Raw genomic sequence first — 20,230 nt, 5'->3', positions numbered from 1 at the left:
TGATACTGCTGATGGAGCCACGTGAAAAGGTGGATGCACACTCCGAGCTGAAGATAAATAATTAGTCTAGGTTATAGGTTTTCAATGACCCGATTCTGTTTAAGGTGACAAATACTGCTGCCACCCTGTCAAATACTGCATTTTCCTGCACATCCTCACAGGCTGCGTGCCATTGCCAGGATGGGCAGACAAATCTGAACCTTGTATTTCACTGTCTCTGTGGTCAGAGGGATTCTCTTCAGCTTTGCAAGTCTTTTAAAGAAGAGCAGGCAGCGAGAACGAAGGTGCTTTATCTCTGGGTTTCTGCTCTCTCAACAGACCACTCTGACATTGTTCTGATCTTCTGTTGGGTATTTTGCAGGGTAACTGAAATCAGTTCAAGGCTTTGACTCTGACCAGGCAGCAATAACCTAACAGGCACACTTGGCTGAACACTATCAGGAGAACAAGCAGATGGCTTCATGTTAGGAAAAGGACCTGGAAACTCCCTGAGAAAAAGCACCTTGTCTTCCCACGGATCTCGCCATATGTCCATTCCACCTCAAGGACTCACAGGCCCGGGATGCCTCACAACTATCTCACATAATCAGTCAGGTAGTCAGAAGCTTCTTCCCATTAGAACTTAATGTGTTTATCACCTCTGTGCGTCAATAAGCAGCTTTTATGTGCTTCTCCCTACCCAACAGCTGCTGCATTTCTAATCCCCAGCTCTCCTACTGGCTGACCACAGCAGACCTTGCTTTGCAGCTGTGGCTATGAAGTTTCCCTCCCTGGCGTTCTGGATGCGACTGCTTTCTCCTTTGGTGCAGCAGGGGCCTGACAGGCTTTGCAACACGGATCAGTCTTACCAGTAAAATAAATTTTACAAAAGCACAGCAAGATGGGGGCAGCTGCAGTGTTTATTTTACAATCACATGCAGTGCTACACAATTCAGTCCTCCTACTTTCTCAGCTCCCTTTCTCCCAAATAATGCCAAACAGCTTGTTACCGCAACATCTGGGAATGAGTCCTTTTATTAAAATGGCCAACCTAAGTTTCCAGGCCAGGGACTGGTGATTCAGGGGAAGCCAAGGGAAGAGACATCAGGCTTCATCACCTAGTTCACATCCTCTGCAGCTGGAGGGTAGAAGTGGTACCCATCTGTCCATGTGGCAGGGAAGACCCCAGAGTCCCAGCGCTCTTGTCCCAGCATGGTGCCTTCCACTAGAGAATGTTCTTTGCGATTGCATTCAGGGTCCTCACTTTGGCCACATCTGCCACCTTTATGGAGTATTCAGGGGCAGAGAAGGACGCTCCCATGGCAACGTTTGGATTTCTGTCAGGAAAAACAAAGGTTACTATCTGCAGGCGTTATAGATGAATAAGACACACTAAGGAAAACCCACCATCTCCCCCAGTCTCAGCAGCAGCCCGAGAACCTGCTGATGCCACCCAAGTCAATGGTGAGACAGTAACAGAAAGAAGAATAACACAAAGGTCAGAAACATGCAGAGCTGCAGAGAAATGTAAGCCATTCCTCACTCATGCCTCAGAGGCACATGCCACCAGCCTCCCACATCCTATATGCTCTGGTGTTAAAGGTCTAAGACAACCACCCCAGGTGCCACACAAGTGAATTCACAAGCCCTAGGGCAGCAATAGCGAGCAAATGCCCCAGGGATCCAGTTAATTCATGGAGCTTGTGTCTAGATGATGGGCACCAACTGGATTAGCACACTGCAGAATACAGAGCCAGGCATCATGATCCCAACCATGAGCAAAATCAGCACTGTTTGAAATTGATGCCGGTTCTACAAACTCATGCTCACATTAATCCAGATTTTCTCTTGTACCAGTTTTCCTAAAAAAAAAAAAAAAAACCAAAAAAAAACCCCAAAAAACCGCAGTCACCTGAACTTCATTCCTGAATCCCGGGCTGAGCGAGCAGAGCAGTGAAATTCAGAAGCAGTGGAGCCTTCCAGAATTCTCTGCAGGTTGCGCTCTGTGATGCCACCCCCTGGTGGGAAGAACCCGTGTCACATATCGCACAGGTGGCACTGTACCAGGCCCTACACCGCTCCCCGAGACCTGCTCCCTAAGGGACAAGGGCTATCTGCACAAAGAGGACAAGACAACCCTTAGGATAACAGAGCGAGGCACATGAAAAGAGATGGCAGAAGCCTTGGCTCATGTTCTCACACAGATCTAGAGCTACCCCCAGGGGAGCAGCAGCTGCAGGGCTCTGCCACCCCTAGCTGGCTGCGTGGCCTTTACAGACACTTGGGCAGGAGTTTCTCCTCCTGGGACCTGGCTCAGAAAGCCAGATCCAATAGTGCATCCCGGAGACACAGGCTAGGAAGCAGGGGCTAGGGACGACAGCACCTGTTACAGATTACATAAGAAAGCATTACCTGGCACCACCACGATTCTGCCCTTTGCCTGAAAGAAGAATAATGTGTCAGTGACATTGCTCAGCACTACAACTGCATGTGCACTCGTGAGGCAGCGAAGAACCTTCACAGGCAGCACCCTCAGCAAGCTCGTGGATGCCACCATGGTTTACGATTGGCATACACTCACCCACCCTTTTTGTCCTATCCATGTTTTACAGGGAAAAACGGAAAAGACTTTGCAGTTATAGCTAAGACAACATGTCATCCTCTCCTACTACCTCCCTATCCCACCCGGCTATTTCTCAGGTACATCCGTTGCACTTTCCTAGCAGGAACCGCAAAATCCCAGCAGGGACTGCACTTCACACTGGCTAATTACGTCAGTTGCTGAAAGCAACTCCCATCACACTCCTCGTGGGCTGTGAGCAAGAACAACCCAATCAGTCTTTCCTTTCAGGGACTTTGGGGTCCAGCCCATGTGGACTCGAAAACAGAGTAAAGGCAAAGTGAGACAAGCAGGGCAAGCGCTCCTGGAGAGAAGTCCCCTTACAGATATAAGGTCTACCATAAATGAGCTGCCTCCAGGCAATGCCTAAGAAGCAGCCTCGGTAACTGAGTGGAAGCACTTACCTGTTCCGCAAGCCTCTTTATTAAGGACAATCCTTCCAGTGCTGAGCTATCACAGCCACTTGTCAACACCCGCTCAAATCCCAGAGAAATGAGGGTCTCCAACGCCACCACAGGGTCGTGCACCATGTCAAAGGCTGAAAGATTAACAGAACAGCTCAGGAATCACTCAGTTCATCATGTTCAAGCCCTGTCCCCCACACAGCTCAGGAGATGATGAAAGGATGGATCCTTCTCCCTTCCCATCCCCACACAGAGCCACAGATTGAGACTATAAGATCCTCCCTGCAGCAGGGGCAGGGCCACCATGCTCAGCTCATCAGACGCCTCCTCCCCACACAAGGCAGCGACACAGTTCCCAGGTCTGGGCCCTTCCCCTCCTGGAGGAACAGCGCAGCCACAGCCTGCTCTCGCACAATGCACAGAGCTTTCCCCTCTCCAAAGAGCAACCAAAGTACACTAAGCTCAGCTCCCTCCCAGCCCCACCTTCCCCTGGTAGCAGGGTCCCTGCCAGGGCCACTGTCTCCAGTGACTCACCTCGGTGAAACGTGACTGGAAGGGGACGGCAAACCGCTGTAATAAGAAGACATACTGTCAGTCAGGGCTGGCACAGAGAGTTCCTTGCACCCAAACCAGAAAAGCACACAAGATACTAGGAACAATGCAGCTGCTGCTTTTTCGCAGGGAGTTCTTCAGTCCTTTTAGGAAGGAAGACACCTTTGTTTCTGCTACACCAATATCCCCCATCTCACTGGGATCATGCAGAACCCTCATTCCTACCAGAAACCTCTTTATCTTCAGAAAGGAAGCAAAGAAGTTGTCTCCTCTATCTAGGACAGTACCAGTGTTCTTTGAAAGCAGGAGACCTGATTTCTGTGGTTTCTTTCACTACCCACAATTTCCACTCTCAGACCAAAGCAAAATCCACCAGTGGCACTCCAATGACTGGGCAAAGCTTATTTATTTCTACGAAAAGAAATCCAACTGCCTCCTGCCCTATAAGCACTGATTCCAGTAGAGCATCTCATTACTCTAGTGGAGGCAAATCCTGGCAATATCGCCCTTGCTAGCTGTACATGCTACAATAAATTCACGTGAGAACCTCAGCACTACATCACCACAAAGGCTCAGTCCACTTTACCTTTCGCTGTAGCTCACAAAACATGTAGAAGCAGATTCTCTAACTAACAATTTTCCACTGCAGCTTCAGTAGTCTTTTATACATTTCCAACTCCTTCTATTAACGTTTGTCACTGAATGTATTACAGGAAAAAATAGCCAGCTACCCACAAGGCTAAAGTCCAGGAGAGACATAACCTAGACATCTGTAGCAAAGATGTAAGGGAAGGAAAAAAAGGTAAAGAAAATGGAGAAAGGAAAGAATCAAACAATTCAGTCCTCTGGTACCCCAAAAGCAGCTCTCCTACGCCTCTCTTCCTCTTAGACCCTGCTATTCTGTCCCAGGTGGCCTCAAACCCTGTGTGAGCTGCTTGGGGCAGTAAGCAAAGCTTCTTACCTATTTAATGCGCTGCAGTTGGAGGCAAGGCCACAAACAAGACCTGCAGACCAAAGCACCCTGCCGTTCTCCCTACAGCATCGGACAGAGCAGCACTCAACTCCGACTCACAGCACAGACATCACACGGAGCTCAGCACAGTATTTCTGACTGGAGACTCTCTTACCCAGCAATGCTGTGCAGAGCTCTGTATCAATGCGTCCGTCCTCAGTGAGGGCGCCGAATACCAGCCCATCAGCCCCATGCAGCTTGGCAAGGCGGATATCAGCTTTCATCACTTCCACCTCTCGGTCTGAGTAGAGGAAATCTCCGCCACGGGGCCGGATCATCACGAAGACAGGGACTCTCACACACTGCTTCACCACCTGCAGGAGCCCTAGGTGGGGAGGAAAGATGCACCTCAGCACCCGGTATGACAGTGACGCCAGGGAGGTGGGACAGTGGGCAGGGGCACACGGGAGGGGAACAAGGCTGGTGGGAGAGGGTGTAGGAATGAGGAGAAAGGGCTTAGGAGGGTGTGCTGGACAACCTGACTTAGCCAGGAGGGAGAGCTGGCCCGGGGAAAGAGTGGGGAAGAGAGGAGCTGGCCTGAGGAATCACGAAATGGTTTGGGTTGGAAGGGACCTTAAAGCCCATACAATTCCAAGCCCCCTGCCGTGGGCAGGGACACCTCCCACTGGATCAGGCTGCTCAAAGCCCTGGCCTGGCTTTATACAGCTCCAAGGAGGGGGCAGCCACAAATCCCCCAGGCAACTTGTGCCAGAGCCTCACCACCCTCATTGTTAAGAATTTCTTTCTAATCTCAACCTTCTACCTTCCAATTTAAAGCAGTTCTTCCTCGTCCTATCACTCCATGCCCTTTTAAAAACCCTCTCCCCAGCTTTCTTATAGCCACCCGTTCTGTACTAGAAGGGAATGGGGAGGGGGAGTTCTTGGCCTGTAGAGGGAGAGAGGGGAAGGCTGACCCGGGGCAGGGCCGGTGCTCACCCATGCTCGGGGTGGTCCCTCCTTCCACGAGGCCCGCGCACAGCTCGATCCGGCCAGCACCTGAGGAGAGGCACGTCAGCACCGGCCCCGCCGCCGCCGCCCCCTCTCCCGTGCGGCCCGGCCTTACCTCCGCGCTCCGCGTTGACGGCAGACTCCACCGAGTCCACGCACACCTCCATGAGGAAGCCATCGTCCATGCCTAGGGACAAGCGGCACCATCAGCCCGACACGGCCCATGTCGACCGCCCAGCTCCTCGCCGGCACTGCCCGCCCCGCTTCCGCCCTAGGCCCCGCCCCCTCGCTCCCCACTTCCGGACTCGCCCCCTCGCGGCCCGGGCTCGCACCGCCCGCGGGCGCAGAGGCGGGCGCGGACTGGGGTTGGGGAGGCTGGGGGGGGCGGGAGGAGAGCGGGCGCGCCCCGCTCGCGCGCCGCTGGCCCCGCCCTCTCCCCCCACCCTCCCGGCCTCGGCCCCGCCCCCGCCCGGGCCCCGCCCCCGCCTCGCACGCGCTCTCACCTGCGCTGGCGGCGCGCGGGGGTCGCTGCTGGCTCTGGGTCACGTGCCGGGGATTGTCATGGTGACGCCCCGCTTCCGGCGCGCGCCACTTCCGGGGTCGCTCGCGATGCTGCGCGTGGCGCGCGGCGGCGCCTCGTTCGTGCCGCGCGTCGCCCGGGGGCGGGCGGGGTCCGGGACGGCCGGACCCGGACCGGGGCCCCTCGGCCCCCCTCTGCAGTGGCGGCTCCTGCAGCAGGCGCCCCGCGCCCCCGCCGCCGCCCCGCCCGCCGTGGGGCGCTGGCTCCTGGCCTGTAGCGGCGCCGTGGCCGGGGCCGTGGTGCTGGGCGGCGTCACCAGGTGAGCGCGGCGCCCCCGGGCCCGCTCTGGGGTTGCTGGAGGGGCTCGGAGCTGGGGCCGGCTGCAGGCCCCGCCGCTGCCTGCTTAGGCTGCGCCCGCTGATACAAGAAGCGGCTGGTGTTACAAAAGATGGAATATGTTTTATTTAAGCTAAAGTAAAGTTTCGTCTAAGTAATTGTGTTCTTCAGAAATTAGATGGCACGTCCCTCTGGTGTTAAGTTTTCTTTAAGATGGTGTTTTTCCAGGCACTGTTCATCCTCTGGGTATAAACTGGAGAGGGGCAGTTTTAAGCTAGACATAAGTAAGAACTTTTTCATGACAGCGGTGGTGAGGTGCTGGCCCAGGTTGCCCAGGGAAGCTGTGGCTGCCCCGTCCCTGGAGGTGCTCAAGGCCAGATTGGATGGGCCTTGGGCAGCCTGATCCAGTGGGAGATGACCCTGCCCATGGCAGGGCTGTTGGAACTAGATGGTCTTTAAGGTCCCTTCCAAGCCAAATTTTTGTATGATTCTTTGGAGGTGATCATGTCTTGTGTTCAGTGTGATCTGCGCTGAACAGATGTGGCTTCTTCCATAACCATCTCTGCAGTATTTCCGATCTTAAAAGCAAGGTCAAGCAGAGAGATGGAGCCAGGTACAGATTAACAAGAGATTTGACTGTTGCAAAGCTTCATAATAGTGTTAAAATTAGACCTTGGAAAGTAACAGAATAAGATTTCTGGGGAATTTATACATATACACGTGAGTGGAAAATATATTCTGTAACCAGCTTTTATCACATTGCATGTGATTAATGGAGATCACTCGCACACATTGCCCAGGCCTCATAAAGGATGCTTGCTTTTTAGAACTCCAAAAAACGGTTTTATTTGCTGGCATTTTCAGTATCACTATTGTTGCCCCAAGTGCACCTGCAGGAGCTACACTCGCATCTGTCTTCTCCGTTGGCTGCAAAGGGACACCATGGACAGGGCTGGGAATAGCAGAGAAATGCTCCCTGCAGTGTGTTGGTGCCAGCAGGGGATAAGTTCGTGTCACATATTTCTGATAGTTTTAGGTCTGTTGGTCACTCACAGACTCCTTGATTTCCATCCTTTTTCTAATTGTAAGTTTAGGAGTTGTCCAGTGCAGCCAACAGCTCTTGCTTCAGTTTGATAGGTTTACAAACCATTAGGGAGTGACCTGTGCCTGCTTGTGTCTCTGCCTGCTCCCAGGCTGACAGAATCGGGCCTCTCTATGGTCGACTGGCACTTGGTGAAAGAGATGAAACCCCCGAGGACGCAGCAGGAGTGGGAAGCTGAGTTCCAGAAGTACCAGCAGTTCCCGGAATTTAAAATGTGAGTGTGTAAAAGTGGAAGGAGCGGGGACAGAGCTGCTCAGGGTACTCTTATGAGAATGGAAATCTTTTCTAACATCACTAGCAAGGCACACAAAGTCTGTCTGACGGTGACTCCTTCGCTGCCATTTTCTTTCTCTGAGCTGAGTGAGCCTAGTCTGTTTAATCTGGAGAACAGAAAACAGAGAGGGGATCTTATCAATCCTTATCAATACCTAAGGGGCAGGTGTCAAGAGGATGGGGCCAGACTCTTCTCACTGGTGCCTTGTGACAGGACAAGGGGCAGTGGGTGCAAACTGGAACACAAGAAGTGCCACTTCAACCTGAGGAAAAACTTGTTTACTGTGAGCATGATGGAGCATTGGAACAGGCTGCCCCGGGGCGGCTGTGGAGTGTCCTTCTCTGGAGGTATTCAACCCCGCCTGGATGCGTTTCTGTGCAGCCTGCTCTGGGTGAACCTGCTTTAGTAGGGGGCTTGGACTGGATTATCTCCAGAGGTCTCTTCCAGCACCTACCATTCTGTGATTCTGTGTGGGAAATGCAGCATAGGACTGCTGCATCACATTGAGCATTCTTTGTTTTACTGTCTTTAACAGCCTGAATCATGACATGACACTGACAGAGTTCAAGTTCATCTGGTACATGGAGTATTCGCACCGTATGTGGGGTCGTGTTGTGGGTTTGGCCTACATTCTGCCTGCTGCTTACTTCTGGCGAAAGGGCTGGCTTAGCCGCCCCATGAAGGGCTGCGTTCTGGCACTCTGCGGGCTTGTCTGCTTCCAGGTGAGCCAGCTCTGTAGCCCCAGGGATTAGTGGCAGCATCAGCCATGAATATTTCTGATCAAATGTGGTTGAGACAGTGGGGTTTGTGACAGCTTGAGGTGGTGTCAGTGCTGGTGGCTGGCTGAAGGTGGGGGAAACAAGCTGCTTTGCCCCTTATGTTCATCTCGTCTTTGCAGTCGCTGCTGCTGTGTCTGTGCTGAGACAGACGTGAAGGGCTATTCACTGATGAAGGGCAGCATAGAGGAGCTGGCTCTGACCCCTCTCTTCTTTTGACAGGGACTGCTGGGATGGTACATGGTGAAGAGTGGGCTGGAAGAGAAGCCAGACTCTTACGACATTCCTCGGGTCAGTCAGTACCGTCTCGCAGCACATCTTGGCTCCGCACTGGTTCTGTACTCTGCTAGCCTGTGGACAGGGCTGTCTTTGCTGCTTCCGCGACACAAGGTATGGAGTCATCTGTCAGGAGTCAAAGTGCAGGGCAGCATTGATTCAGAGTGTTGGGGTGTGGTGGGAATGGTGAGGAAAGGATGTGAAGGGTGGTGGTGCTTCCGCTTTAGTCTCTGTTCCTGACTCTGCTAACACTACATTACAAAATACCCTTTCTGTAAACTTCTCTGTTGTGGGAATGCTTCCTTTGACGCCTGCTGTTCCACTGAAAAGTGATTAGCTTCAGCATTTGTACAAGCTGAGACAGAGCTAAATGATTTGTGCCAGTAACTGTCCAGTGGCCACTTCTGTTTCTGCACAGGGCTGGACTTGATTAGTTGTGGTTTAGAGGAACCACGGAAGTATAACTGTGCTGTGTAGTGGTCTTTAGATTCCTCTTATACAATGCAGGCCAGCACCTTGGTCTGTATGTGCAGTGAAGGCTTTTCCTGCCTGGAAATGCTTTGCTGTGATTATTTTATTTTTTTGTTTTTGTTTTACAGTTACCCGAGACCCGTCAGCTGCTTCGCCTGAGACAATTTGCTCATGGCACTACAGCTCTTATTTTTCTTACCGCTCTTTCAGGTGAGAGTGTTTCTGACTGCTGTTTCCTCTGGGGAAACTTCATTGCTGTCAGGGAGCTGACAGTTGAGAATCTCCTTTCCTGATCTTTCCTGAGCAGGTGGAGATGCAACTTCCAGCCTGCCTGCTGCTGTGCGATCTCTGTATATGTTTCTAATAGAAATTCAGATTTAAGCAGAGCTCTTGAGTCAGCTGTGCAGCCTGGAGCATCACCTGTGCCTGCTCTGGTAGTCTCATCCTCTGCTTTGGAATTGCAGGTGCCTTTGTGGCAGGGCTGGATGCTGGCCTTGTGTACAATTCCTTCCCCAAAATGGGGGAGCGCTGGATCCCAGATGATCTCTTTGCCTTCTCCCCCGTGCTGAGAAATATCTTTGAGAATCCTACAACTGTACAGTTTGATCACAGGATCCTGGTAAGTGCCGTCTTCCTGCTGTGTCTATGCTGCTTCTTGGTTACGTCCTGCAGCCATGCTGTCCTCTCTAGCATGTGGTTCGTTCAACTTGAGTAATATCCAAGTATCTGAAGGTCCTGAGTGTGTGTTACCAATTTCCTTCAGCAGAAGGAGGAAGTCTAGCACTCATTTGTTTTCAACGCAGTCTCCTGCCTTAAGGACGTCTTCCTCCTGCACGTTACAGACTTGGTTTGTTTTTGTCTCCTTTGCTGTAACATGAGCTGCAGGCTGGCATAGCCCTCGCTGCTGAAGTGGCTGGGAAATCTTTGTGAAATAAAACTTGGAAGTCCGTGGTGCTGAGTGCTTCCTCCAGCATTTCTGAACTTGCTTTACACCAGTAGCATCCTGTGAAAATTGCTGGTTAGGGCAATCCAGGTGTTAAATACCACTGCGGGCACTGCTATGGAGTAAGCAAGCACTAAGACTAAAAGAAAGGTTAAGCGACTCAAGAGGAATCGCCGGGGGTGACTGGCACAGCAGGATTGTGCTGGCAAGCTACTGCTGAGTGGTGAAAATGGGATCAGCTTTCCGGGTGACGGTTGTCAAGGTGACAGAGAGGGACAGGGCAGAAATAATCCTTAATGATTGGAAGAAAAGAGGAAAAGTTGTTAGAAAGTAAAGTTAAATTTTACAGTTCTTAACCTGGTGGCAGGGGAGCTCCAGGATTTGGTCACAGCCATTAACACATTTCTGCAGTTATATATTCCTCACAGGATTTTTTAGTGCGTGGAAGGTGCAGCCAAACGCTGCTGCACTCTTTCCTTTGAACTTATTTTGAAAGGTGGTGATTTCCCTTCCACAGGGCATCACCTCTGTCACCACTGTCACAGCGCTGTACCTCTTCTCGCGGAAGATCCCACTCCCTCGCAGGACCAAGATGGCAGTGACTTCCTTATTGGCTGTGGCTTGTGTGCAGGTACTGTCTGGGTGGGGTTTTTTCCCTTTTACTTTTTTTTTTCTCCCTCTAGTCCTCTGTATCACGTTTGTGAGACAGAGCTGTTCCCAGGTTGGATCTATGCTGGTGCCAAGAGCCCAGAGCCGAGCAGTGGAGCTGCCTCGACCCCGGGGGCCTCACCACACGCTCAAAATTTGAGGGTGGGGAAGCTGGCGATGGGTGTGAGCCTTTCCCATCGTATTCTGTGCCATGGATATGCATCCGCAGCTGCTCTTCTCCCTTCTCGCAGGTGGGCCTGGGCATTAGCACCCTGCTGCTCTACGTCCCCATGCCGCTGGCTGCCACGCACCAGTCGGGCTCACTGGCTCTGCTCAGCGTGGCGCTCTGGCTCATGAGCGAGCTCCGCCGGGTTCCCAAGTGATGCTCCGGGGGAAGCTGGGCCCGGAGGCGGCAGAGACCCCCGCTGCACCGGGGAGCGCGAGTGAATTGTAACATAAAGGCTTTTCTACCGAGTTGGGGTCTGCTGGGTACCCGCTTTCCGAGGGGCGCGGCGGGAGCCTCGACGGCACCGGGCGGTGCGGGGTGATGATGGGTGGAGTAGGGGAGCCCAGGTGGCACCGGGCCGGGAGGGGCGGCGGGGAGCACCAGTGGCACCGAGCGAGGGGATGAGGCAGGGAAGAGGGTGGGCAGCGGACAGGGCGGCGGGGGCCGCCCCATCGGGGCGGGGAGGGGCGGGGAGCGGCGCTGCCCCGGTGTCCCCGCCCACGGGGGGCGGTGCAGGCTGCAGCAGCCATGACGGCACACAGTTTCGCGCTGCCGCTCGTCCTCTTCTCCGCCTTCTGGGGCCTCGTGGGCATCGCCGCCCCCTGGTTCGTGCCCAAGGGACCGAACCGCGGGTGAGTGGGGACCTCGGGAAGGGTTGGGGGGGGGGGGAGGCGGGGCGCGGTAGGGCCTCGGGCCGCGCTGACGCCGGTGTCCTCCCTGCAGGGTGATCATCACGATGCTGATCACCGCCGCCGTGTGCTGCTACCTCTTGTGAGTACCGCGAACCCCCCCGGGGCTGCCCCTCCGCCGGCCCCCGCGGCTGACGGCGGGTCGGGTCCCTTTGCAGCTGGCTCATCGCCATCCTGGCCCAGGCCAACCCCCTGTTCGGGCCGCAGCTGAAGAACGAGACCATCTGGTACGTGCGGTTCCTCTGGGAATGAGCGGCGCCTGCACAGAGAACCCCCGGCATCATCCCCGTGAGTGGGGCAGAGGCTGGGGAGGGAGCTGCAGCCCGGGCCTCCTTTGCTGTGCTGGAGAGGCTTTGGCTCCTGTGGCTGTGAGCTGCAAACCTCCTGGCTTTGCACTGGGATTGAACAAGCTGAGCGCTCCCCACCAAGCCTGTGGTTCTCTAGGTTTGTGGGGACTCCCTCGTGGGTGCGGTTTTGTGCTAACTTCTCCTCCTTTGTCCCTTCCCCAGTTCTTGCTGCTGTTCCAGCCTCTGCCCTCCTATACCAGGCAGCCCTAGAGTTGCTGGGACAGAGGCTGGACCTGCTGCCCCAGCGCACCCTCCACACTGCAACCTGGACCACTGATGGCTGGGCCCCTGAAGATGACAGGCAACACCCCTGCCTGGGATGAGGGCCTGGTAATCCTGGCCCTAGGAGCAGCTGTGCTGCTAGGGAGAGAATCCCCTCAGCTGGCCCTGTGCTGCAGTCACTGACACCTAGCACCATCCTCAGAGAGATCTGTGTGTGATGCCAGCAGGTTCTGTCCCTGCAGCACTTGGCCTGCTCCCTTCAGTGCCCTCAGCCCTTGCCCCCCAGGTGAAACCCCTGCTTGTAGCCCTAGCTGCCCAGCTACTTGCCATGTACCTGGTCATTTCAGGCACCATCTGCCCCCCTGCCTGAGAAGTCAGGAGCGTGCAGCATCCTCTGCTGTGTGGTCGGTTCCCTGCAGTTGCTCAGACAGATTCCGGCTGTGAGGGTGAGAAGAGAGGGCTGACCCTGGAGGAGCATGCAGACCCCCTTGTGGGTGTGATGAGGGAGGTGCTGGCATGCAGGGCAGGTTCTGTTGCTCAGCTGCCTGATGGAGGGTGCTGCATCTTCTCCCCTCTCAGCAATGAGGGTGCTGCAGTCATGTCCTGGCACCACCCCTCCCAACCTCTGTCCAAGTTCTGAGAAAAGCCAAGTAGGATGTTGCAGTGTAGGTTTCCCCTTATTTATCAGATAATTTATCTGTATTTATTTATTTGTCTGTGTATTAAATTGGTGTTGTGGAAATAAATCCTTTTTCTAGTAAGTGATGCTGGAGGCAGAGTTGCTGCTTTGAGGCTGAGGAACAGGCTTGGCTTGATCCAGGCTTCTTCCCTTCCCCATAACCCTGCTTTTACACCATGAGAACAAGTCTGGGATCCCAGCTGTTATGGCTGGCAGCACTTTCCATGCATGGGAAGCTGTGTCCTTGCTGCCACCTGTGCACACATCCTGTGTGACCCAAGGTCACAGGTAGGCAACAGCATATGCTAGAGAGAGAACTGGGTACCTGTCCAGCCTCTCCTGTGGTACACATGTGCTGGGCCATAGCTGTGCAGCAGCTGCAGAAGCTTCATGGCCTCTTTCCAGGGCAGCTCTACAAATCTGAAGTGGGGAATAAGGTAAAAAGCAGGGCGCAACATTTTCCTGGGGCTCTGAGGAGTGAGGCAGCAAAGAATTCTGTCTCCAAGGATCACAACAGTTCAGGTTGGATCAGAGCCTCTCTTGTGACTACCAGCTATGGGGTTGAGAGCATATGTCCTTCTCCTGGCAAGGATGCAGCTTCATTGTCCCACTGCAGCTGCATGAAGCACTGCTGTGCAGATGTGCACCAGCCCCTAGTCATCGCTGATGGGGAGGTGCTCACTAGAACAAGACAAGTGCTGGATGGCTCAAAGAGGGTTGTTTATTGTTATGAGAATAGGAACGGATGAGTTCAAGTAAAAAGTGATGAACTTCATTGGATCAGGGGCTCCAGCCCCAGGGAAGGAAGGCTTGTGCCTGTGGGCGCAGCCGCAGACCTGCCCAGAGCAGTGAGCTGGGATGGAGGGAGGTGGTTGTCCCCTGGGCAGGCCCAGCCTGCGCTCATGGGGAAAAGAACCACACATCCTGGCTCTAGTGCCTGATTAACGCGTGGAACTCCACGGGGCAGACATGCCTAGGAGGGAACGTATGAAAGGAAACACAGCCCATGTTGGTGGCCCCTTAGGAAACAATCCCTGAGCCCTTGGTGCTGAGCCTCTGCCATTGGCTAGGACTGTGGGAGAACTGTCCTAGGAGAGAAAACATAGCAAAGGAATGCTTTGAGAGGGGCAGGGTTGGGAAGAGCAGCATGGTAGAGCTCCAGGCTCACCTGGTTCCTGCAGTAACTGCTGGTGATCACTGTTCTCCAGCCTGTGAACTTGTAAGGGCCTACAGGCCACCCCTGCTGATGAGCTGCAGCACCTCACCAGTTTGCTCTGCAATCTGGTGGCTGAGTTATGGGGTATCCCAGCTCTTCAGGCCACAGCCGTGAGTCGACCACCATGGTGGTAGGGTCCTGCTAATCTAAGGGACCTACCAGGGATACAGCCTTCAGCCTGCTGGCAGAAGAGGACTTTGCTCGGTGTAGCAAGGCAAAGGCAAAGGCTGGAGGCCAAGGAACGCAAAGATTAGAACTGAGGCAAGGCAGAGAGGAACGTTCTGGTGTCCGTAGGTGCCTTGGCCCACAGACTGGTCCTGATGTGAAGCTGACAGTGGAGAGTTGAGATGGTCTTTCAGAAAGAGTCCAAGCCCTTGGAGCCCAGGCTGTCAGCCAGTCCTGGTTCTGCTGGTGCAGTTGGATAGCAGATGCCACCATGTCATGGCCCCATTCCCTGGGCTGGTGGCACCACCACCTTGTCCAGCCAGAGCTGGGCCAAGCGCAGCTGCCGGCGGTGGATGCGGCGCAGCCGCAGGAGGTAGAGGACTATGGCCAGCACTACGACGAGGATGCAGGCAAAGAAGAGATAGTGGTTGTAGACAAAAGAGAGGCGCAGCCAGGAGATGTGTGCTTGCCGGATGCTCTCCTGCCGGAGATCCCTGCAGGGAGGAGTTGGTACTGGCTGTGAGATGCTGTGGGATATTACCAGGGTCCTGTACTGCTGCTCCCCTTGCTGAGGCAGAAGAGCCCTGGCCCAGTGCTGCAACTCCTCCTCCCTCCCAGCCACCCTTCCCCCAGTGATCCCATCAATGAGCCAATGGTACCTGAGTGGGAGAAACCGCGTCTTGTAGAGGATGGCCCCCAGCGTCCACTGCACCTCACGGTCATACACCAGCTGGGCCGTGCGCAGGCTGGGGTATTCCAGGGGGAAGCGGAAGCCCTGGTGAAGGACTTGGTACATCCAGGCTGATTTGAAGCACTGATACCTGCAGGCACAGCACAAGGGAACATCATGCTGGCACTGTCCCCTGCACCACAGTCCCCCGCCCAGACAAAGCCGCTTACTTCAGCCGGTGCTCATCAGCATGCGCTGAGTAGAGGCCACCACGGAAGCGTTGGGTCAGCACCTCCCATCGCTGGCTGCAGTACTCCTGAGGAAGGGAGACTTTGGGGCTCCGAGCAGAAAAAACAACCTGCCCCTGCTCCCTCCCTGGCCCCTGGGCTGGGGCAGCACTCACCTGGGCAGCAGAGGTGAAGGTGAGGGCATTGTACTGCCCCCCCAGGCGCAACACATCCTCAGTGCAGTAGAAGAATTCAGAGAAACCATAAAACTCACTGTTGCCAAAGTCAATGGGTGCTTTGTAGGCCCCCACAAGGGAGACCTGGCTGCTGTTGGGCTCAGACAGGAGGGGCTGCAGCAGCTTGGTACAGGCCAGCCAGTCCCCTTGCCCCCGCACATACAGGGTCTGGCCACCCCTGGCCACCGTGTCCTCCAGCCCTACAGGCAGACAGGGGTCCAGGAAGGGCGTCTTGGGGCTCAGCCCTGTCTGCTGGTCGTGCAGGCTGGAAAACAGGCCAGGAAGGAAAGGTAAATGCACAACAGGGTCCTGTACCACCTCCTAAAAGCCTAGTCTAGCACTGCTCTGCATTCAGACACCCTCCACATCACACCAGGCTTTGTACCCTGCAGTGCTGCTGCCGGCCCTGCCACCTCCTGAACGTGCTGGATCTGTCACGCTGGCCTACAGCCACGTGCCCTGAGCACCCATGGGGTGCAACGAGATGTGTCCCTCCCCACCCCATCCTGCTCACAGGGATCCACAGCCCTGCACAGCCTCTCAGGACCTGGAGGCAGGGTTTGCTCCTGGCACAGGAGCCTCTCCGCCTTTCATGACAGCTTCGTGTAGCATTCTGGGGAGGGAAGGAGCGACAGGAGGCAGAGCTCAAGGTGGGGGATGTGATGGAAAGCTGTGCTGAGTGAATCAGTGCTGGAGGAGGAGGGAAAGTCGGAGCAAGAAAAGCCAAAAGCCTCCCTGCAGGCTGCCACAAGGGGAGGAGAAGGAAGGCAAGGGACCTTTAGCACTGATAACACCTGCCGGGCTCAGAGAAAGGCAGTGCCCCTGCACCCTGTGCCAGCCAGGTTATCGCTGCCAGCGTGGCTGCAGGAACTGTTATCGCCACGGGCGGTTCTTGGGGCAGATCCAACAGGGAGAGAGGGTGGCATGAAGGAATCGGCGCCCCATTTCACAATGCCCCAGGAGTGGCACTGCTAGGGTAAGGCAGCAATACCGGTTCTGCGCATAGGTCTGATTCAGCACAAGCTCCTCGTAGCGCTGCCGGGCAAAATTGCCCCCAAAGCCCAGGAAGGTGTTGACGTAGACACGGTACACGTGGCCGGTGTGCTGCACATCACAGCCCAGGTTGAATTCTGCCAGCAGGCTCTTGGCAGCCTCCTCCTGGGGACATAAGAAGGTCCATGATTACCAGAAAGCGAGAGAAGGCAAGGACTGCTCTTGGGAACAGCCAGCCAGATACGCACCTGCTGCGGGGAGGAGAAAACTCCAGAGTCGGGCACCTCGTAGGCGATCTGCAGGGAGGCTCCACCCATGTCTAGGATCCCAACTGTTCGTTTCCGAACCAGGGGCTTTCCCTGCTTCCCCAGGGCTACAGTGACCACTGCATCCTCCTCTGGAACTTAAAGCATCGTGTCAGCAAGGGGCCGGCCTTGAGGGGCATTTCCGACCTTCCACTGTTACTCCCCAAAGCAGGTCCATGGGGCTCCTCCACCCCTGCAAGCAGCCCTAGGGGATCACCTGGGAGGTGGTGGTTCCTGGCATTTAGGGCTGGCCACTTCCCAGCTCCCACAAAACATCACTGTAGGAAACCACTACAGGAACTACTACCAAGCCTCTCTCCCTGGTTCTCCCAAAATGCCGCATGCGTACCCCTCCTGCATGCAGACACTCATTCCTGCAACTGGGGCAAGTGCCCCTCCAGGTCCAGGAGTTTCACACACACGACTGGGGTCAGGCATTGCAGTCACACTCACCATCCTCATGATCAAATCGTCCCAGGACAAAGTTGATGCCCATCCAAGAGTAGACACCTGTACAAGACAGAAAGGATCATTAGAGCAACACGCTAAAGGGAACCAAGCAATATTCCGCAGCAGCTCCTACCTTCCTGTTTCCCTGAGATCACTTCTGCATGTGATTTGGAGAAAAGGAAATCAAACTCCAGGGGCACATTTCTCACTAAGTCCTCCAGGATTGCAGCTTGTTGCCTGCAAAGGGAACAGAAGAGGGACAGATGCTAAGAGACCTCTACCAGCAATGCTTCTTTGTGGGAGCACAAAAGACAGCAGCAACCCCACTGCAATACAGCCCATATTCAACCCAACCAGCCATAGAATCATAGAATCACGAGGTTGGAAAAGACCCACCGGATGATTGAGTCCAACCATTCCTATCAATCACTAAACCATGCCCCTCAGCGCCTCATCCACACATCCCTTAAACACCTCCAGGGAAGGTGACTCAACCACCTCCCTGGGCAGCCTCTGCCAGTGCCCAATGACCCTTTCTGTGAAAATTTTTTTCCTGATGTTCAGCCTGAACCTCCCCTGGTGGAGCTTGAGGCCATTCCCTCTCGTCCTGTCCCCTGTCACTTGGGAGAAGAGGCCAGGTCCCTTCTCTCCACAACCTCCTTTCAGGTAGTTATAGAAAGCAATGAGGCCTGCCCTCAGCCTCCTCTTCTCCAGGCTAAACACCCCCAGCTCTCTCAGCTCTCTCATAAGGCCTGTTCTCCAGCCCCTTCACCAGCTTCGTTGCTCTTCTCTGGACTCACTCCAGAGCCTCAACATCCTTCTGGTGGTGAGGGGCCCAGAACTGAACACAGGATTCGAGTAGCGGTCTCACCAGTGCCGAGAACAGAGGGAGAATAACCTCCCTGGACCTGCTGGCCATGCAGTTTCTGGTGCACGCTTCGGAGATGAGAAACTAGATCTGTTTGTTTGAGATTTCAGTTCCACGTGTCTGCTCTTAGCTCTCTCCCAGCGTGCTCAGACTTTTCTTTTCCACCCCTTGCTGCTTGCTCCTTTCTCCAATTCTCTCCCAGGACTCCCCGTTCTCCCAAGAGTCTCAAAAGAAGGCAGTTCTCTTCCCCTTTCTCACAGCTGAGGGATTCCAGCAGGTCCCTGGCTCCCTGCAGCCAGGGCTGACGAACTCACCGCTCGGGCAGCAGCCGCATGCCTGCCGTGCACAGGATGTACAGCGGAGTCTCTTTGTGCTTCGCAGCCGGGATGTGGGCTGCCGCGAAGCGAAGCAGCGGGCGCAGGTAGGGGGTAGCTTGCTCGGGGGCTGCTGCTGCTACGGAGATACCTGCTGGGAAAGGGGGCTGTGACCCAGCCCAGCCGTGGGCTCCGGGTGGACCTGGCCCGTGTAGCGAGGCCTCGAGGCCACGAGCGGAGAGGGATGGCACCGACCTGGTTTAATTTTCTTGACGACGGGGCGGCTGCTTCGGTCCCGCATTTGCTTGATGTCCAGCAGGTCATGGGGGTTCCCGTTGTGCGGGGGCCAGAAATAGACGAAGACCCGGGACCCGCTGCTCCCGCAGTCCACCACCACCCCGTAGTTGAGGGTCACGTCCTCGGTGTCGGTGGCCGCCAGCTCCTCCGCCCGCGCCAGGTACCTGGGGACGGGCCTCTCAGCACCGGCGGCGCCGCCGAGCCCCGCGGCCCCCGGCCCCGGCCCCGGCCCCGCTCACCTCTCGTCGCGCCGGGCGGCGCGGGGCGGCTCGGCCCAGGGGGCGGCGGCCGCCAGCAGCAGCAGTAGCAGCCCCGCGGCGAGAGCGAGCGCCAGCGCCGCCGGGCGATGCCGCGGCCCCGGGCACGGCCCCGCCGAGCGCCACGATGGGCACGGAACGCCGATCCTGCGGACGGAAGGCACGGCTCAGCGCCGAGGGCAACTCGGTCCCAGCCCCCGGCCCCAACTCCGCTCACCTGGCCATGTGCGCCCACCCGCCCGCGCATCTCACCGGCACCGGCACCGGCACCGGCGGCCACGTCACCGCCCGCCCCCGCCGCGGCCAATAGGCGCCCCCCGACAAGCCCCGCGACCGCGACGACCAATCAGCGCCGTCTCCCGGACGATAAGCCCCGCCCATGAGGCCCCGCGACCGATCTGCGCCGCCGATTCCGCCGCGGAACTCCGCCCACACATTTCAGCGACCAATCAGCGCCGTTTCCCCGCCCCTAAGCCACGCCCACACTCCCCGGCGACCAATCAGCGCCGCCGCCCACGGAGCGGGACGGGGCGGCGCCCCTAGGCGGCCGAGGAGCCTCGTCCGACCTCGGGCTCCCGCCTGGCCAATGCGGGGCCCGCCCGGCCAACCCGCGGCGGAGCGGCGGGCGAGGCCCCCGGTGGCGGCTCTCTGGCCCCGCGGCAAGGCGCAGCGAGCGGGCCAGAGGTCGCGGGCTCACCGGCCAATGGGCAGCGCGCCGGAGGGAGCGGCCGGCCAGTGGCGGCGCCCCAGCCGCGGGGTCGGCGGCCAATGAGCGCGGCGCGCGGGGACGGAGGGCGGTGCGCCAAGCCAATGGGAACGCGGCGAGGGCGAGCCTCGGGCAGTGGGATGAGCCAATGAGAGCGCGGCGAGGGCGGGACAAGCTAGAGGGAGAGCGGCGGGGCGGGATGAGCCAATGGGAGGGCGGCGGGACGGGATGAGCCAATGGGAGGGCGGTGTGGGCGGGCCTTGTCTGCGGGCTAAACCAATGGGAGCGCGGAGAGGGCGAGCCTCAGGTTGAGTCCTGAGGCAATAGGAGCCCGGCGGAGGCGGGCTGAGCCAATGGGAGCGCGGAGAAGGCGGGCCTCGGGTAGCGGTAACCAATGGAAGCGCGTCAAGGGCGGGTCTCTGGTGGCATTGACCAATGGAAGCACGGCGGGAGGGGGGGGTCTCATGCAGCATCGACCAATAGGAGCGCTGTGAGGGCGGGC

General features: G+C 56.3%; 4 protein-coding genes across 5 annotated transcripts; 2 read left to right on the top strand and 2 right to left on the bottom strand.

The window, feature by feature from the left end:
• Positions 1-996: 996 nt before the first annotated feature.
• Positions 997-6,090, bottom strand: CUTC (cutC copper transporter). 2 transcript variants are annotated; one of them, XM_069864027.1, is made up of 9 exons: positions 6,019-6,090; positions 5,631-5,702; positions 5,504-5,563; positions 4,683-4,892; positions 3,538-3,573; positions 3,004-3,137; positions 2,392-2,419; positions 1,892-1,997; positions 997-1,316 (listed from the first exon to the last, which is right to left on the bottom strand). In XM_069864027.1, exons 2-9 carry the CDS (start codon positions 5,698-5,700, stop codon positions 1,205-1,207), a joined length of 756 nt encoding a protein of 251 aa, XP_069720128.1. In that variant the 5' UTR covers positions 5,701-5,702; positions 6,019-6,090; the 3' UTR covers positions 997-1,204. The 2 variants fall into 2 exon arrangements, with proteins under 2 accessions (XP_069720128.1, XP_069720127.1); XM_069864026.1 differs by lacking the exons at positions 5,504-5,563; positions 6,019-6,090 and having other exon boundaries at positions 5,631-5,780.
• COX15 (cytochrome c oxidase assembly homolog COX15) lies at positions 6,077-11,335 on the top strand. The gene is made up of 8 exons (XM_069864025.1): positions 6,077-6,354; positions 7,565-7,687; positions 8,283-8,469; positions 8,746-8,913; positions 9,399-9,480; positions 9,735-9,889; positions 10,731-10,844; positions 11,113-11,335. Exons 1-8 carry the CDS (start codon positions 6,077-6,079, stop codon positions 11,242-11,244), a joined length of 1,239 nt encoding a protein of 412 aa, XP_069720126.1. The 3' UTR covers positions 11,245-11,335.
• Positions 11,336-11,556: 221 nt separating this feature from the next.
• Positions 11,557-13,111, top strand: ATP6V0E2 (ATPase H+ transporting V0 subunit e2). The gene is made up of 4 exons (XM_069864028.1): positions 11,557-11,719; positions 11,811-11,858; positions 11,935-12,064; positions 12,286-13,111. The coding sequence occupies exons 1-3, from the start codon at positions 11,616-11,618 to the stop codon at positions 12,026-12,028; spliced, it is 246 nt and encodes an 81-aa protein (XP_069720129.1). The 5' UTR covers positions 11,557-11,615; the 3' UTR covers positions 12,029-12,064; positions 12,286-13,111.
• A 1,489-nt stretch (positions 13,112-14,600) lies between these two features.
• On the bottom strand, positions 14,601-19,324 carry ENTPD7 (ectonucleoside triphosphate diphosphohydrolase 7). The gene is made up of 12 exons (XM_069864023.1): positions 19,240-19,324; positions 19,005-19,169; positions 18,724-18,929; positions 18,469-18,619; positions 17,420-17,523; positions 17,290-17,346; positions 16,780-16,928; positions 16,530-16,696; positions 15,479-15,803; positions 15,306-15,391; positions 15,065-15,226; positions 14,601-14,899 (listed from the first exon to the last, which is right to left on the bottom strand). The coding sequence occupies exons 1-12, from the start codon at positions 19,245-19,247 to the stop codon at positions 14,680-14,682; spliced, it is 1,800 nt and encodes a 599-aa protein (XP_069720124.1). The 5' UTR covers positions 19,248-19,324; the 3' UTR covers positions 14,601-14,679.
• Between the last annotated feature and the right edge of the window lie 906 nt (positions 19,325-20,230).

This window comes from Phaenicophaeus curvirostris, chromosome 9, assembly GCF_032191515.1.
Source record: "Phaenicophaeus curvirostris isolate KB17595 chromosome 9, BPBGC_Pcur_1.0, whole genome shotgun sequence".
Classification (NCBI taxonomy): Eukaryota; Metazoa; Chordata; class Aves; order Cuculiformes; family Cuculidae; genus Phaenicophaeus; species Phaenicophaeus curvirostris.
The sequence above is the reverse complement of the archived record's forward strand: the minus strand, read 5'-3'. Positions and strand labels throughout refer to the sequence as shown.

Excerpts from the sequence above, each read along its gene's own strand:
- ATP6V0E2 (XM_069864028.1), top strand. The coding sequence starts at position 11,616 with ATGACGGCACACAGTTTCGCGCTGCCGCTCGTCCTCTTCTCCGCCTTC. Across the intron at positions 11,720-11,810 it reads CCCAAGGGACCGAACCGCGG|GGTGATCATCACGATGCTGA; the intron begins GTGAGTGGGGAC and ends TCCTCCCTGCAG. Across the intron at positions 11,859-11,934 it reads GCCGTGTGCTGCTACCTCTT|CTGGCTCATCGCCATCCTGG; the intron begins GTGAGTACCGCG and ends GTCCCTTTGCAG.
- COX15 (XM_069864025.1), top strand. The coding sequence starts at position 6,077 with ATGGTGACGCCCCGCTTCCGGCGCGCGCCACTTCCGGGGTCGCTCGCG. Across the intron at positions 8,914-9,398 it reads TGCTGCTTCCGCGACACAAG|TTACCCGAGACCCGTCAGCT; the intron begins GTATGGAGTCAT and ends TTTGTTTTACAG. Across the intron at positions 9,481-9,734 it reads TTTTCTTACCGCTCTTTCAG|GTGCCTTTGTGGCAGGGCTG; the intron begins GTGAGAGTGTTT and ends TTGGAATTGCAG.
- ENTPD7 (XM_069864023.1), bottom strand. Across the intron at positions 15,804-16,529 it reads CAGACCTATGCGCAGAACCG|CCTGCACGACCAGCAGACAG; the intron begins GTATTGCTGCCT and ends CCTGTTTTCCAG. Across the intron at positions 15,392-15,478 it reads CCTTCACCTCTGCTGCCCAG|GAGTACTGCAGCCAGCGATG; the intron begins GTGAGTGCTGCC and ends TCCCTTCCTCAG.
- CUTC (XM_069864027.1), bottom strand. The coding sequence starts at position 5,700 with ATGGACGATGGCTTCCTCATGGAGGTGTGCGTGGACTCGGTGGAGTCT. Across the intron at positions 3,138-3,537 it reads TCCAGTCACGTTTCACCGAG|CCTTTGACATGGTGCACGAC; the intron begins GTGAGTCACTGG and ends TTAATCTTTCAG. Across the intron at positions 2,420-3,003 it reads TAAAGAGGCTTGCGGAACAG|GCAAAGGGCAGAATCGTGGT; the intron begins GTAAGTGCTTCC and ends TTCTTCTTTCAG.